Source organism: Oreochromis niloticus, linkage group LG15, assembly GCF_001858045.2.
Source record: "Oreochromis niloticus isolate F11D_XX linkage group LG15, O_niloticus_UMD_NMBU, whole genome shotgun sequence".
Lineage (NCBI taxonomy): Eukaryota > Metazoa > Chordata > Actinopteri > Cichliformes > Cichlidae > Oreochromis > Oreochromis niloticus.
In genome coordinates this window covers 7312126-7328788 of record NC_031980.2, presented here as the reverse complement: position 1 = coordinate 7328788, position 16663 = coordinate 7312126, and the positions used below count along the sequence as shown (strand labels likewise).

At 40.8% G+C, this 16663-nt stretch overlaps 1 protein-coding gene across 5 annotated transcripts in view; it reads left to right on the top strand.

Annotated features, from left to right (window-relative positions):
• Positions 1-16663, top strand: part of LOC100695726 (estrogen-related receptor gamma) — a 33047-nt gene that overhangs the window by 12550 nt on the left and 3834 nt on the right. For 2 of the 5 annotated variants that reach the window (XM_025899165.1, XM_005449601.4), the window contains exons 2-6: positions 2857-3114; positions 3229-3386; positions 4657-4773; positions 12189-12299; positions 13130-13312. In XM_025899165.1, the coding sequence (XP_025754950.1) occupies positions 2870-3114; positions 3229-3386; positions 4657-4773; positions 12189-12299; positions 13130-13312 (814 nt within the window). In that variant the 5' untranslated portion in view covers positions 2857-2869. Of the gene's footprint in view, positions 1-678; positions 737-2856; positions 3115-3228; positions 3387-4656; positions 4774-12188; positions 12300-13129; positions 13313-16663 lie in introns of those variants that run through there. The other 3 variants (XM_019346227.2, XM_003440788.5, XM_005449602.4) reach the window with 3 other exon arrangements.

Here is a 16663-nt window from a genome sequence, read left to right as displayed (position 1 = left end):
TTCTCTTCCTTCGAGGTTTTTAAATAAATCTATTTTGCTCTATTTTCTTAGCGTATTGTGATCAGTTTTTGAGATTTTCTTCCCTCCCTATTTTCCCCTCAATCTCATTCCCTCCCTCCATGCAGCCGGGTCATTGTTGTCTGCATTATGACTTTGCTCCTTTTCAAAGAAAGTGCCCCCCCCCTTACCCCTTCCTTTCCTTTCCTTTTGACACCCCCTCAGGTTAATGAGCCTCAGGACTGCCCCCCTTTTCTCTCCGTCCCTCTCTGCTTTTTTCACACTCCCTCTATCTGTCTGCCTCCCTTGTAATTTCCTCCCGCCTCTTGTCGGCCTCTCCGTCTTTTTGTCTTCTTGTTGCTGTTGCCAAGATGCAGTTAGAGTTGTTTTGGATACTGGTATGATAACTTTGAATACCCCACCCCAACCAAACATACACACGCACACACACAATGATTTATCCCTGCTGCACTTAGCTGTAGAAGCTGCACCAACCGTCTTTTGATGGGCTTTTATGTGGAGTTGTAGATTAGTAATCTGTCAGAGTGAATATCACATCACATCTGATCACCCCACTCTAATGCAATTTCATTATGAAAGCAAAATGCCTACGACCCCCCCACACTCCCCCCTGTGATGCATTATAATGGGAGAGCGCAAAGTATATCTCACTCTGTACCTGTCAGAGACTCGACACAGCAATATGGACACCTGTGATGGATAGCCATTGAGACTACCAGTGAGTCATTTTAAAAGGAAACTGAAATCTATTCACTGTGCTGTTATTATAGTCTTTGAATTGGATTGGAGAGGGTGGAGATGTAGCGGCGGGGAGCGCAGGAGCAAAATGGCATCATAGGGATAAAATGAAACATTTAAGGCACCACAAGCAACAGTATTTTATTGTAAAAATAGCACTTTTTTGTGAAAAGTAGTGCAGTGAAAATTCTTCCACTCTGCAGCACCATGTGGGGTCATTTCCAGCTGCAGGTGGCTGTGGGAGAGCAAAGCAGCTTGGGCTCAGAGGAGAGTGTATCTAAGACTTTTTATCTGCTGGAAGACGCGAGTAACAGGATCGCAAATGAACGGCAATGTTACTCTGATATGTAAATTGGCAAAAGTTGCCAAACTGCAACAGTATTTCTAAAGGTTGGCAAAAAAACCTGAATTAATTTGATTAAAAAAAATCTCCTAACAGAAGGCAACTTAAAGCTCAGCCACAGTTTTTGGTGCTCAAACATTTATGATTCTGGTGCTTTGGATTTATTCTACTGTACCAAAGCAGTTGAGCTTTGATTTCCAAGCTCTTTGAAGGCAGCAGTCGCTGTGATAACATTGGTACAGTTGTTTGGTTTTCCTATCAAGACCTTAGTTGTCTTGCTCCGTGCCTTACTGTGCGTGTCCGTGTATGTTTTTGTGGGCTTGTAGAGGGGTCAGTAGCGCGTGGCCATGGTTTACTCAGTGGGTGGTTAAAAGCAGCCAGTCTTTTTGCCTACCAAATAAGTTGTGATAGGAAGACTGCTGATTTACATGGCAGGAAACCGACTGAATTGGACCTCAACCTCAACAAGCCAAGAATAGAGTGGGAGAGATGTACGGATGATGTGTGGGGTGTGTGTACAGCAGTTTTTTGGGGTTTTTTTTTTTGGAAGTTAGGCCTGGCGTCAAAGAGCTGCATGCAATGTAAGTGTTAGGGTGTTTATGAAGACACATGCTTTGACAATGTGTCCGTAAGAGTGTGCGTGCCAGGAGGTGTAGTGTGTTCCCGATCGTAGGAATCTGAAGTGTATGCGGCGAAGTTTTTTATTTTTACATCCACGCATGAAAGTCTGACGCCACAATGCGAGCGAGCGTGTGCGCAGGTGTGTGTGTGTGAGCGCAGATCACATGCCTGCGAGCCTACTGTACACTTCAGCTGGTTTCAAATGCTTTTTCTCCTCGGCATGGTGACAGACAGTCTGTTGTGGTCACATCCTAATCCAATAATAGAGCCATGATACACACTTTAACATGCAGGCCTAGGAGAAGATTTATTTCCAGCTTTTATATATATAACTAATAATGGAAAGTGTTTTTTTTAAATATATAAATACCTTCTTTCATTTAGTTAAGGATTGACTTCTAACAAAAGCTGTACTTTCCACTTTATATTTCTTACAAAAAACGCCTGCTCAGTTGTTGTATCTGGTGTAGGCTTCAGGCAGTTTATCAGGTCAAATATGATAAATGAGAGAAACAAAGAGAAAATAGATTGAAGACAATAGGCAATAAAAGTGGAAAGAATGTGAGTATATTTGGATTGAACATGACGGTGTGGATGATTGCTGGTTTAGCTATTTTCCTAGGTTTGCTTAAGCAATCGCTTCTCTGAAAACAAAGCAGTGTAATGGACAGCAGCTTTGCATATGGGGGAAATCACAAACGGCTGGTTTCTGTAACACTCAGATGGATGTGGAGACTGGTATGTGGTGTTGTTGAAGTGTTGTGGATTTGTGAAATTAAAAAACTGATGTATTCAACAGAAATGACGGCCTTTCTCATTCTTTTTTTTTAACCTTTTAGCCAACAAATACATACCTGTGTTTGTGAAGAGATGCGAACCCATACATCAAGTATATTCATTACACGATTGCTATCTGTGTAGATGATAATAAAACTAATATAAAACTAATCAAAGCCCACTGACCTGAAGGTCAACCGCGAATATTAATATTAATAGCAATACCAGAGTGACTCATTAAATAAAGATGACTTCAAATTCTCCAACATAAATATATATTAAAATAAGATGCATACACACATCATATGTATTAAATTCTCCTCCTGTCTTCTTCTTCTTTTTTTTTTTTTTGTCTCCAGGCATCTGGACAGGATGTCAGTGAGGGGCTTGGACCCCACCTGTCCCTCTTCTATAAAGCGTGAGCCTTCCAGCCCCAGCCCCAGCTCTCAGGGTGATGTCAGCCCAGCCCAGCCCAGTCCTGGAAGCTCTTCCTCGGACACAAACTCCAGCTACGGTCCTCTCACCAAAGGCCACAATCACAATAATGGGCAGGACTCGCCAGGCCTCTTTAGTCACACAGCGGGGTTGGCCAGTAATGGAGGAGCAAATAGGTTGGTGTATGTGTCATATTCTCCTTTTTTTCATTTGTTTTACTCCATTTTGTATGTGAAATGATATTATTACTATATCAATATATTCCCCTTATTTTTACTCTTCCTTTCTCTCTCCAGGAGGTTTGGTGAGGAAGAAGGCCAAGTCAAGTGCGAATTCATGCTGGGCTCTGTAGCCAAGCGCCTATGTCTAGTGTGTGGTGACGTGGCCTCTGGCTACCACTATGGTGTGGCCTCTTGTGAAGCTTGCAAGGCCTTCTTCAAGAGGACCATCCAGGGTGAGACTGGCACTGTATATAAAACACACATTCACAAACATGCTCGGTTTCAGTAACCGCGTTTATTGTGATTAGCATGGCTGATAATGCTTTCCTGCATCATATAAACCTGTTTTAGGAGCAACAAGGTGTAGATGTTCCCTGATCATTTGTTTTGGGAAAAACAAGCCCTGATCAGTTAGCTCACAGCTTCCGCCTTCAAAACTGCAGAAAGGCTTTAAATAAAGATCTGCTCGCAAGCAGCTGATATGCGGTTATACTTAGACCACTGTGTGTATAGTCAACATCGCTGAGTTTAGGTTTAAAGCTTGACATGTGTGCGCAATCGCTTCAGCCCTGAAGGAAGTCAGCAAGGAGAGCCGGCAGCATGCAGTTTGTGTGTGTTTTAAAGGGATTGTCCTGGAGCTTGCCCCCTCTTGCCCCAGGTCAGGAGCCTGACAGGGAGCGTTTAGTTTAGGCCTCTAGAAGTTGGCTACTCTAGATGAGTTCACACAGCAAGCTTCTCTGGCTGTCGCATCAGACAAGCAGATCTGGCTCATCAGATACTTCCTATCGCTGATCAAGGGTGGCAGCTAAAAGCACCCCCAACTGGCAGAAAGCCATCAGACTTAACATACACCTTGGGTTGCCAGTTAGTGTGGAGAACATGTATGGTTTTGTTTTGTTTTTTTTATTTGGACATTCAGCACAATTTTATAGTTTAATTCACTTGACAGGGTAATCAGGGTTGCTTATCGGGGTAATCAGAATCAGTTACAGGATGAAACCAAAAATTCATAACAGAAAAGCTGAGGTATAATTTACCACAACCTTACAGTGAAATTAACTTGTCAGGGTAATCAGGGTCAGTTACAAGCCGAGACCACAAATACATTACAGAAACCCTCTGGTATAATTTACCACAACTTTATAGTGAAATTAACTTGTCAGGTTAATCAGAGTCAGTTATGGGGTAAGACCACAAATACACAACAGAAAACCTGAGATCCAACATGGTGCAAATAAGGAACAGTCTAAAGAACTAAAACCTTAAAGTCAGCGTATCTCAGCCTTGGTTTAGATTTTAACATTTCTTTTAACAAAACAATTCTGTTTCTCAAAAGTACCTCAGTTTAGATCCTTTACAGATGCCAGTGAGGTTTACTGTGTAATCTCAACATTTTCTCAGACATTGAGCAGTGACAATGAGTAATACTGAATTGCTGCTTCATTGTTTGCAAAGCAATTACTAAGTTTTTTCCCCCCCGCTTTCTCACTTGTTATCCTCCAGGTAACATCGAATACAGCTGCCCAGCATCCAATGAATGTGAAATCACCAAGAGAAGACGGAAATCTTGCCAGGCTTGTCGATTTGTGAAATGTCTGGCAGTGGGCATGTTGAGAGAAGGTCAGCTATATACTAAAAAAAATCCTTTTCCGACCCGTGTCAAAACCTTACTTGAGCTGCCTTTTTTTCTGAGATCGATCAGTCGGTGGACTTGGCAGAAGTTCAAATCTCCTCTTTCAGACAGTTGAGAAAGAGAGTGAAGCCTAATACAAGTCTGACTGCAAATACTTTGTAGTGCATTCCTCTAAACAATAACCTGGTAAACCCTTGACAGTAGTTGTGTAAACTCAAATGAAACCTAAAACTTCTGACAGTTAAACTTCAAGCCCTCTGTTCCGGCTACGAGGTGCGTGTGTGTAGGTAATTTGTATGTGTGGTAAACACAAGTTTGAACAATGCAGAGCTGTGTCTTAGAGAGGGAGGAGAAAGCTAATAACTGCTCATCTGTGTCAGTCTTTGCTTCATGAGTCTTCCTCTGAAATAGCCTCTGGACATGTGCCAGCTTGTGTAGGTGTGTGAGCAGCGCTGCAGCAGCTATTAAGATAACAGAGCACGCTGTGAGCTGCATCAAATGTAAAACAGAAGAGAGTTTAAGGGCAAATTAAACTAGAATGGGATAAGTTACCTATTAAAGCCTACTGAGCCTGCTGTTTTGCAGTAATCAATAACATTCTGCCACTTTTTACATCAGAATTATAGGATCTGTGCTAACAGATCCCAGTCACCTTAAAGTGTATTTATACTTATTAAATACTACTACAATACAATACATCAAATAATTTTAGCAATGAGCTTTCATGTTCCTGCCTTTTTTCTATAGCTAAGGTCCACCCTGCAAAATTTCATCATACATGCTCAAAAACATGAGATGACAGTGGCAAATATGTTCCTGAGGTAATCTGTGACAGTGGTCAGGTGCTCCTTCAGTGTCACTGTGTGCCTGCGTGGTGACATATTATCCAGATTTAGAAGTGACTCAAAAAGGAAAACATTAGCGACCTCCTACAGTACCGGCCACTTGTTGCCTTCTGCGTGTGTCCACGAGAAGATAAGGAAGAGAGGGGGGAGCTGATGAAACGCATGAGTGGGTGGGTGCCGGGTGAAATCCAAGTCATAGGAGAGAGTAAATAGAATTATTAAGCATTGTTGTCAGCATCACACACCATGCAATTCACAAGAGCCATATTGAATTCAAAAACCTTTATTCAGTGTTTTCAAACTATGGATTAATTCAGATGGGTAAACAGTTGTGATGGCTTCATCCGTTTTAATCTCCACCAATGAAAGCTAGAAAGATGGCGTTCTAATCTTCAAAGGCATGTGGGTCAAAGTTCAAAAAGTGGAAGGCGCGAGGGAAGTGTCAGCTACCTTTCTGAACCCGTGCTTTTTCTCTTTATTTTCTCATTTAATATGTTTTGGTCACAGGCAGAATACAAGATGGACGTAGCTACCCATTGAATTATCTTCACGGGTCCCCAGAAAACTCATTCTATGGATTGGACAATCCTGAGCATCAGAGGCACGTCAACCTCTGTGCAGCATGCAGGGTCTAACAAAAAACTCACCATGCTGCTTTATTGCTCTTAGCGTTTGTTTTTTCCTTAGTAAAGGTTATGTTTCTTCTGGGTCAGCACTGTTCTGATTTCACTTCATCTCTATATTGATTTTACCATATTTAAAAAAAAAAAATTAAAGACCTTTTTCTTCCTTCAGAGTTATGTCTCAAAAACATAGGCTCATAACACAACTATGGTTGTTGCAACAGATACACCGTTGCCTCTGTGCATATGCAATCCTCCTCTGAATGTTAAACGCAGTTTGCAGGTTGATGGGCTTCATATAAATTTCTTGTTAGATTCCATAAAAGTGGATCTAACTTTCTCTGTCTGCAAAATAAATGATTAGATCCCAAATTCAGTGAGCATGAGCAGTCAGAGATAGCTCATTGTGTTGTTCACTGACAAGTGAAATGTCCCAAGTTTGAGGCCTTGACGAAACACAAACGCCTTGGAGGGTTGGATCAGGAAGCATCCCAGTCTACCTCTCAGCCCCCTCTTCTCTTTGCTTTCCCTCCTCCCTCGTAAATTCCTCCAGATGCCTTGTGGGACTCCTGGACCTCCGTGAAATGTGAACTGCCCCTCGTAACTCTGGCCGTAAGCGCCCTCGTAATGCGCTTCATCGTGTATCATAATGCCGCTCTTCCCTGGGGAGGCCGTAGTAAAGCCAGAGACAGAGGAGCTGTGAGGTTTAATGGGGAGAGTCAGAGCCATATTAAAAACACAGCTAAAAGACATATAGACCTCATGCAGGATTTGATTAAGCTTTTTTTAGTCCCCATTTCTACAGTTGCTGGTGCTACTCAGAACAGTAAAAATTAGTATTTTTAAAAATGTGAAAAGTATTTTGAAAATAGATGTTATAAAGCAGAAACTATGTGATTCTGTGTTTTTATGGTTTAATGGTTTATGTTTCTAAGAAATATGGCCAATGGTGCAACAATTCCCTGACTAGCCCCCACCTTTCTGTTTTGTCTTACTGTCTAATCTCTACTTCCTCCCGGCTGGAGTTACCTTTTCTTAGGGGTGTTAATCATTCAGCATTATTCAGCATTCTGAGAAAGGCATCAGTACAGAGGAAAGATAACGCCATAGTGCTGTTAGTAGCACCATGTGTACATTTGTCTCAATATCTGAGGAGCGTGGGATTGTTTATACTAAACACTAAACCACGCTAACAAGGATCAGTCTGGATCAGCTGCTGGATTTCTCTGTTTCTCAACCACCTGTATGCAGGGTGCATTTTAGGAACCTGTAAAGCGTCTCATGTGGAAGTCCATATCCTTTCAAAGGAAGATGGTCTGATGTAAGAGGCAAAAAATAAATATGACTACTCCCTGTTTATCAAACTGAGATGGGCTGTTCAGAGGAACAGGAAGGAGGTGTGCGTGAATATCTGTTTTGTTATCCACGAAAGCTATTCTTAGCCCTCTGGTTGTCAGCACATTCCACTGTGAAAACTTACACTCAGCTCTGATGTGTGTTGTAACTCTCACATGTGAGTGGAAACAAATATACCTGCATGAAGCTCACTTTTTTCTACAAATCAAGCCACAAACAAGTGTTTGAATAATCACATGTTTGCCAACAGTGTTAAATCTAATGACAACACACAGGAGGCACCCACATCCTCTTCCAGCCAATCCATACTCGCCCCTTATGACATCACCAGTAGGTCAGGGGGCATTAACTTTCCACAGCTAATCTCTCCTTCAGCTTTAACTCCTGAGTCTTCAGAATCTTAAAACTTAGCAAACACGTGATCTAAAATTATTAGTATGTCATAGTTGTTCTGCATCTATATTGATATGACGTTTTCTTTCTTGCTCTTGAAAGAAAACGTCAACATACTGTACTGAAGCACAGTATGTTAAAAGTATGACCATGGACTGTATATAAAAAAATGAAATGAAGACGAACACGACGCCTGGTTATAAAGGAAAGTCAGAATATATAGAAGGGTATGGGAAAATAACTCTACTTTGCACTTGATTTATGACCTCAGTAAACTCATTAGGTTCATGCCCCGATCATAGGTTTCAGGTCTTACCTAATACAACATGATTTGCATTTTGTAAGAATTTGCAAAATTTACATTCCCATTTTGAGTGCAATAGATAATAAGGCAGGAATACTGTTTAGGACAAACATTAACATTTTTTCCCCAAAGGGCCACATGAGAAATTGGGGCTGTTTTGGAGGACTGCACACCAATATTGTTGTGCCAATACTGGATGCACATTAATATTGGCATATGACCCTCCACAACAGTCCCAGTTTCACCAATATTAGTGTGTGGCATTCCACAACAGTCCCATTTTCACCAATACTGGCATATGGCTCTCCACAACAGTCCCAGTTTTACCAATACTGGTATGTGGCCCTCCACAACACTCCCAGTTTCACCAATATTAGTGTGTGGCTCGCCACAACAGTCCCAGTTTTACCAATATTGGCATATGGCTCTCCACAACAGTCCCAGTTTTACCAATACTGGTATGTGGCCCTCCACAACAGTCCCAGTTTCACCAATACTGGCATACGGCTTGCCACAACAGTCCCAGTTTCACCAGTATTGGCATATGGCTTTCCACAACAGTCCCAGTTTCACCAATATTGGGATATGGCTCTTCTCATCAGTCCTAGTTTCACCAATATTAGTGTGTGGCTTGCCACAACAGTCCCAGTTTTACCAATATTGGCATATGGCTCTCCACAACAGTCCCAGTTTTACCAATACTGGTATGTGGCCCTCCACAGCAGTCCCGGTTTCACCAATATTACTGTGTGGCCTTACACAACAGTCCCAGTTTCACCAATACTGGCATACGGCTTGCCACAACAGTCCCAGTTTCACCAATATTGGGATATGGCTCTTCTCATCAGTCCTAGTTTCACCAATATTAGTGTTTGTGCGGCCTTCCACAGCAGTCCCAGTTTCTCATGTGGCCCATTGAGAAATGAATTGCCCATCCCTGTTTTAAGAAGCAGCTACCTAGTATTCCCTTGCATGTCACTTGCATTTGTCTTCACAACAGTAAGATGTTGATGGCTCAGCTCAAGGGTTCAAGATAAGCAGGTTACATCACAGTGGCTGTGTACATATTTTATGTGCGGTCTAAAAGTATGATTACCCCGTGATTCTGTACTTTAGGTTAATGGTTGGATGCTATTTTTGTTGCACATGTAAGTTATTTTACAGGGATGCTGGTCATTTATGTATTACAGCTTCTTTTGAGTAGTTGATATTGAAAACTTCTTTGTAGCACCTAAAGAACTATTCATTTAGCTTAAAACTTACTAAGAAATCCCTCTTGTATTATACAGCTGGATATTGTTTAATTCGTTCAAATGGTAGATATAAAGCACTTCACATTTTTGTTTTTTTAAAATTTGTTTACATATTTGTTAAAAATATTATATATATATATATATATATATATATATACAAATTTAAAAAACAAAACAAAAAACAATGTCCTTGGCTATCATCTTAATATTAATAATTGGAAAAACTGTTTTTTTTAAATTAACCACTTAAACAGGACTATGTGGGTGTGGTTGGACTTGCTGCTTATATATATATATATATATATTAAAAAAAACATCTGGGAACCCTACACTGGTTTTTGATTTTAATGCAAATATTGCTGAACCCTGTTTGGTGCCAAAGCAGTGAGCAAATCACACAGCAAAACTCTGACTCACAAATGGCTTCTGTGAAGTATTAATTACTGATATATTTGCTGAGAATATTATATACAAATAGACGCCTGTCACTCATGTAAAGAGGCTGACTGAATAATAAGCACTGTGTAATATGATATAATTTGCGGAGATGAGTACATATTGATTTGGTGTCTGTGTGTTAGACATGTCCACTTTTTTAAAAGTGGAAATAAACACATGCAGTATGATAGTTGTTTATATCCTGTTGGCTTACAGTAAAGGTTACCGGCATATTGCTATGCACAAACCTCTCCTCTAGCTCAGCTTTGTCTCTCTTCATGGTACATTAACTCATAAAGTAGAAATTCTATAAATTCTATGGAATTATATGTTATAGTAAATCACACCTATAAAATAGCTTTACAAACCACTGGTATGGAACTGATAAAACCGCAAAACACATCTTGCATGTCTGACTAAGAGAACCTTATTTGATGTTTTTAATGTTGATGTAAGCGTTACATAAATATCTGCAGAAGTAAGACTAAGTACAGAACGCTGCAGGCTCAAAGGCGTGGGGTATTACTGTGAGAGGTGTCAAGTGAGCAAATACCCTTGGTGTGTCTCTTACTGATGCCAGTGCCATTATGTATCTATTCAGGGCTACTACAGCTATTTACACTGTGTAGATTGGGCAATCCAACACCACTACTGAAGGGTTCCTGAGTCACGTTCACCTCACTGGATGCATGCTTCGTCTTTGCAGAGACACATGGCGATTCCATGAGTTTAAACCCCATCAGTTTCCCCTCGTCGAACTGCCTCCTTTGGACACACACACACACACTTAAATCCCTGTCGTCATGGTGACTAGGTTATTGCCATAGTGCTTGTTAAGATGAGCAGTTGTCACCAGCTGCTCTAAAGTTGTTGAGTGTCATGTTACAGGATGCATGCTGCGGTGCCAGCATTAGACTTGTCCTGTCTATTCTCCTTGAGATGTCAGTATATTTTGCTTGGTGATTGACCAACTTCCTGAGGGTTTATTGGGTTTGACAAAAAAGCATTTTCCTGACATCCCAACTTTTTTAACTTAGTCATCATGAGACACTTTCATTTGCTATTTGAGCATAAACTGTATAAAAAGATGGACATAGCCACCATGACATCAACCGCTGGTTTCGAAGCTACTGTTATGAAGTTTGAAATTTCAGCACTGATGCTGATGAAGTCTGTCTTGTTTTATTTTGATGTGAGAGGTTCTAGTGCTAGGCTATCAGCTAATTCTAGTATTTTTGGTACACTAGGTGGGCACATAACTGCATTCCAGGGTGATTAGTTCAAACAACTGTATGTATGTACAAGGTCCATGAGAAAACCAGTCATCCTCAGATGAGATGATGTTCAAGAATAACACAGGAACAATCAAGTCTTCAGCTTTAGATTGAAAACTGCTGGAACACCAGTGTTTCCAAGCCACTGGAAAGCAAGATTTACATCTCCATGGACGAAGACGGTGCCAACCACAAAACAAAAAGTCCTCTAAAATTGACATCTTCGAGCTCCACTGAAATTTGCTCCTCACACCTTCTAGAGAAAAGTTTTATGGTCAGAAAAGACAACAATTGAACTATTTGACAATATTAGGCAGTAGTATGTTTACGCTCTGGGGCTGTTTTGCTGCCAGTGGGACTGGTACAGTCCACAAGTGTATGGAAAAATGAAGAAGGAAGACTAGCTCCAAATATTTAACCTAAATTTAAGAACTAGACAGTTAAAACTTGAGCACAATTGGATTCCAACCAATTGTGCCAAGAAGAGTGATCAAATATTCAGTCAGAATTCTGTTACTAGCTTATTGGTGGCTACCAAAAGCATCTGGTCGAGGTGAAACAATGCTAAGAAACTCAATATAACACTTAGCAGCTACCTGTGCCATTTATATGCCTTCAAAGCATTAGTTCAAACAAGGATTTGTTTCAAACACACTTAATGTGACTCAAAATGAAATAGCAGTAATTTATTTTGTGTAAGTGAGTGGACATTAGGGTGATAAAAGGACAAACAGGCGTCTATATTTATAACATGATTGTCATTCTTTATGATCCACATGTTTGAATTGGCCAAGATTTTACGCCGGATGCCCTTCATGACAAAACCCTCCTCTAATATCCGGGCTTGGGAAAGTTTCTAAGATTACTGGTTTGTGGCTATGCTAAACATCATTGTCCTCTGTTTGTGTTTATGTAGGTGTGCGTCTGGACCGGGTCCGAGGTGGCAGACAAAAGTACAAGAGAAGAATAGACGCTGAGAACAGCCCATATCTACACCCTCAGAATGCCTTGCCGCAGAAAAAAACCTGTAAGTGTAAAAATAAAATTTTATAATAAGTGTTAATGGAGTCATTTCTTATGGTTTAAGTTGTGGTTTGGGAGCCAAAACAGTCCACTAATGCTTTCTGTCATCTTGTCTGTCTGCACAAGCAAACAAAATTAACTTTTATTGCTTTATAATACAATTAATTTTCAATGTCTTATTCTAAGCGCTTATTTAAAGCTACCTCATTTTCAAACATTAGGCTAGCAGTGCATTCTGAAGTCAGATGTCGGAGCTGCGAGTGACGTCACTCCTGACACGAGCGTGTTCCATTAGCAAAGCCAGAAAAGCAAGGAAAAAACAGCGTTTTTTAGGTTTTTCTAGCTAACTAAACTCAGCTAAAATCTAAAATCATATATAAAAACATTTTAGTTAACAGCAACACAGATAAAAACTAGACTTCTTTTTTAATCTTGTTTACATATTTGATTAAAAATTTGGATGTCTACAGTCAACTGCTTTCAAAAAGTTCTCTTTATATTGTAATAACAGTTGAAAAAGAAAAGAAAAAATAATGAAAACTAAACTAAAACTAAACATTTTCAAACAGTTAAACCTAAATTGAAGTGAGAAGACCCATTTTAGAAACTAACTTCAACTAAACTGAATTAAAAACAAATAAAGACTAAAGACTCAGCTTAGCGAGGTAGAACCGTTCAGGTATCTCTAACAATGCAATGCTTGTTTTTTCTACTTTTCCCCCACCTTTTTTTGACTTTTGCATCAGTGTGTGTTTCTTTTGTGTCTTCTCTTCAAAGGAAATCCTGATATAATGATCAAAAGTTATGATATTAATAAACTCCAACTCATTTTAGTCTCTGTAGGTGGTGTGGTGGAGAACAAGGTGGTATCTCTGCTGCTGGTCGCTGAGCCAGAGGGCATCTTCGCCATGCCGGATCCCACGGTACCTGAGAGCGACATCAAGGCTCTGACCACTTTGTGCGACCTGGCTGACAGAGAATTGGTGGTCAACATCGGCTGGGCCAAGCACATCCCAGGTATGATTCTGGCTGGTCTCCCCTGCCTCACTCACTCTCCTCGCACAAGCACACCGCACACATTAGCTCCATTAAGTCTCTAATCAGATCAGTGGAAGGATTGTTCTGACTTGTAGCAGCCAAGACACTCACGGGAAGCCCAGAGGAGGGAGGTAATGTTGGCTTGGCTGTGTGTTATCTGTCCGTCAACCTCCTGTGTGTGTGTGTGTGTGTGTGTGTGTGTGTGTACGCGCTGTGCCCTTGCTGACCAAAGTGTGCTCCTAATATATCAGCCAGATGAGCCGCGGCCACCTGGAAGTTTTAATTCATTTCCTGGGCCGCAGGCGTCTCCCTGTGCAGTCTGAATTATGGAAATCCTCCTGGCACTTGGAGCACACTTAGCTTCTCCTCTGACACAGGAAAAGCAGAAGGATGTCCGGAGATTTTTTTTCTTCCTTCTTTGAATGTAAGGGTAGAAAGCAGAGGGGAAGTGCATTCTAAAAGCTTAGTGGGATTAATACAGCTTTGTTGATGGTTGTAATCATGTGCCACAGAGGTATGCACAGTGGATCTGCTTTTGATATTGCAGGTTTAGACCCAGGAATGATAAAAGGACCTCCATTCAGAAGCAGTTTACATACTTTGAGTGGTTGTTTTGGACCACCTTTAGATATAAGATGCTCCAAACTGGTGAAATGAGTTCTCCTAATCCTGCAGCGTCTTCAAGAGTGGGATACTTCATTATCAGAGTGTATGGAGACTGCTTTAGATTGGTGCTGAAGTGAAAATGTAATAACTGTGGAAAACAGGGACGGCATTTTAGGCTTTATTTTCAGTATTGATTGTATTTAATTTAGTCATTCAATTCATGTGTCAGAAAATTGTACTTAAAAAAAGACCATTAAAGCTAATGTCTTCAAAATTCAATCATCAGTCCAAAAAAAAAGATGCTCCATTTGCGATCAAACAGAGAAAGTGGTAGTGACTCACAGAAAAGTCTGTTCAATTTCATATTGACTTTATTAACAAAAAGGATAAGGCCTGCTAGTTGGACATTCATCCAAAAAAATCCATGCTTTGCTGTGAAACATATTTTTTTTTTACTTTATTTTAAATTAGTGGTGGTCCTGACATGTGCAAATACAGCATAGTGACTTCATGAAGGTGGAAAATTAACATTCAGTGGAAAAACGCAGTCACAGAAAAAATGCTTGGCTTAAATATTTCACAAGTTTGGTGAAAAGTTCTTGAAAACTGCAGGTTAACTGAATCATTATTTACACCAGCTCAGACAGAGTTTCATCATTGGTCTTGATTCTGCTCTTACATATATGTATATATACACATATATACATATATATATATCCACACCCAAAACATGTCAGGGGAAACACCTGGGATTTTTTTGTTGATGCCTCATCTCTAAAATGCTTACAATACAAACAAAAACACTTCTCTCACCTACATTCGCCTCCATGCTTGCCCCTACGAAGCGAACATGAAGCAATCATTTGAGTGTGTGTTGGTGTTTGGTGTCCGTCATCAGCGTTTCCATTGTTCTCTTATAATACCCCCTCCCCCCACCCACTTCTCACCTCCCGGGGCCCCTACTGTCTGCGTTTCTCCCGTTGTTTGGCTCTTTACTGTCAAGACAGATGGGAGTCCGAGTGATGGGTGTATTTGTGGCCCTTTTGCCAGTGGAAGGTTTACTGGGAGAGCGGAGCAGCGGTGCACACGTACCTTGGGGGGGGGCGGCTTTGATTTTTTAAATTCAATCAAAATGTCAGGCACATCTTAATCAAACTTCTGAAATGTCACAAAAAAGCTGTGAAAATATTTTAACTACTTTAGTGTCATATAACCTTTAATATGTATATATATATATTTTATCTTAAATCAAATAATACATGGGCTCCATTACTATTATTATGTTATATTTTTTAAATGGCATTTCACTGAATTCAGACTCGTGAGACCCAACCTGCTGCTATGTATTCAGTACACGTTTCACTCGCTATAGCATATCGTTAGATAAATTGATCCATGCTACTTCCACTTAAAGCTGGAGCCAGTTGGCCAAGCTCAGTGATAAAGAGTGGAAACAGGTGAGACCTGTTCAAAAAACAATCTGATATTTTTAAGTGTGAATAAAATAAGTTACTGCTCAAGTCCCTACCTGGACACCACTCTGTTATCTAAAAACATTGTCCCTTTAGTGCTCAGCGTTCTAGACCGTGTCAGAGGCATCAAAATCACAGCGGTGATAAAGAAAAAAGCAGATTACAGATGAGATTGGCAAAAGAGGATATGACAAGCATCTCAAAATAAGAGACAAAAAAAAAGGAAGAACAGACATGACAATGGGATCTTTTAAGGAACAGGTTGAGGGTGTAAAAGATATAAAGAAAGCTCAGCTGACAGGAAACAAAGAGAAAATGTAGATTGAAGAGACACATGCACTCAGAATACGAGTATTTAAAAAAAGACTGGCCTTTCCTAGCAGCGTAATGGCCATGTCACATCAGCTCTGGGTGAGTGGCAGGACACACAGCCCCCACTGTTGAGAGAATCGGGGTCCTGGGCAAAGTGGCCCGGGCCATCTGAGTTCTTTGCCCAGGGGGAGGTGAGTGTGATGTGGCTACTGTCCTGGCTGTTCCCCCTCCTCCCTGTCTGCTCTTATCAGGCAGATTGACAGTGATGTGGTCTGAAGTCTGAGGGCCGGACTGGCAGATGAGCTGGCTAAAGACCAACTGCCCTCTTTGTTTTTGGCCTTTTTGAGTCAGCGATGCAAGTTGGCTGTCAAATGAATATGCTTAAAGGGTGACTGTAGTGTGACTGTCCATGTGCTGTTGTTGATATGATCCAAACACGCGCAAGATTTTTCTCCTCCTTGTTGCCCTCGGTAAATGTTTGCCTGGTCCATTTAATGCATGATCTTTTCTTTTTATTGATGGTTTAACTTTACCTCAAAATCTATCAATATATTGCTTGCGATTTCATCATGCAGGCTCAAACACGTACTCGTGCTGGTCTTTCTCTCTGATCGATGATCCTGCACCGGAATACTGATCCCTATTGGCCAATAAAATTGTGCACAGACAGCTTTTCCAATCAATCAGGGAGTGATAGTAGGGGGGAACTGGGTACCACTGACGTCCCTGTGCTGATTGTAAAGAGAAGTGGATCCTGATAACAATCACCAGGGGTGTCAAAAATACAAACACCTCCCACTCCGCTCCCTCGCTCTGTAAATTCATTCATTTAATTACAGTAAACGTGTGCAAGCATGTGTGTAAATGTAGGTTTATGCGGGGGCTGTGGGTGGGTTTAATCATACTCCTGTGGGGTGTAATTGTCAATCAAAGCAGGTGC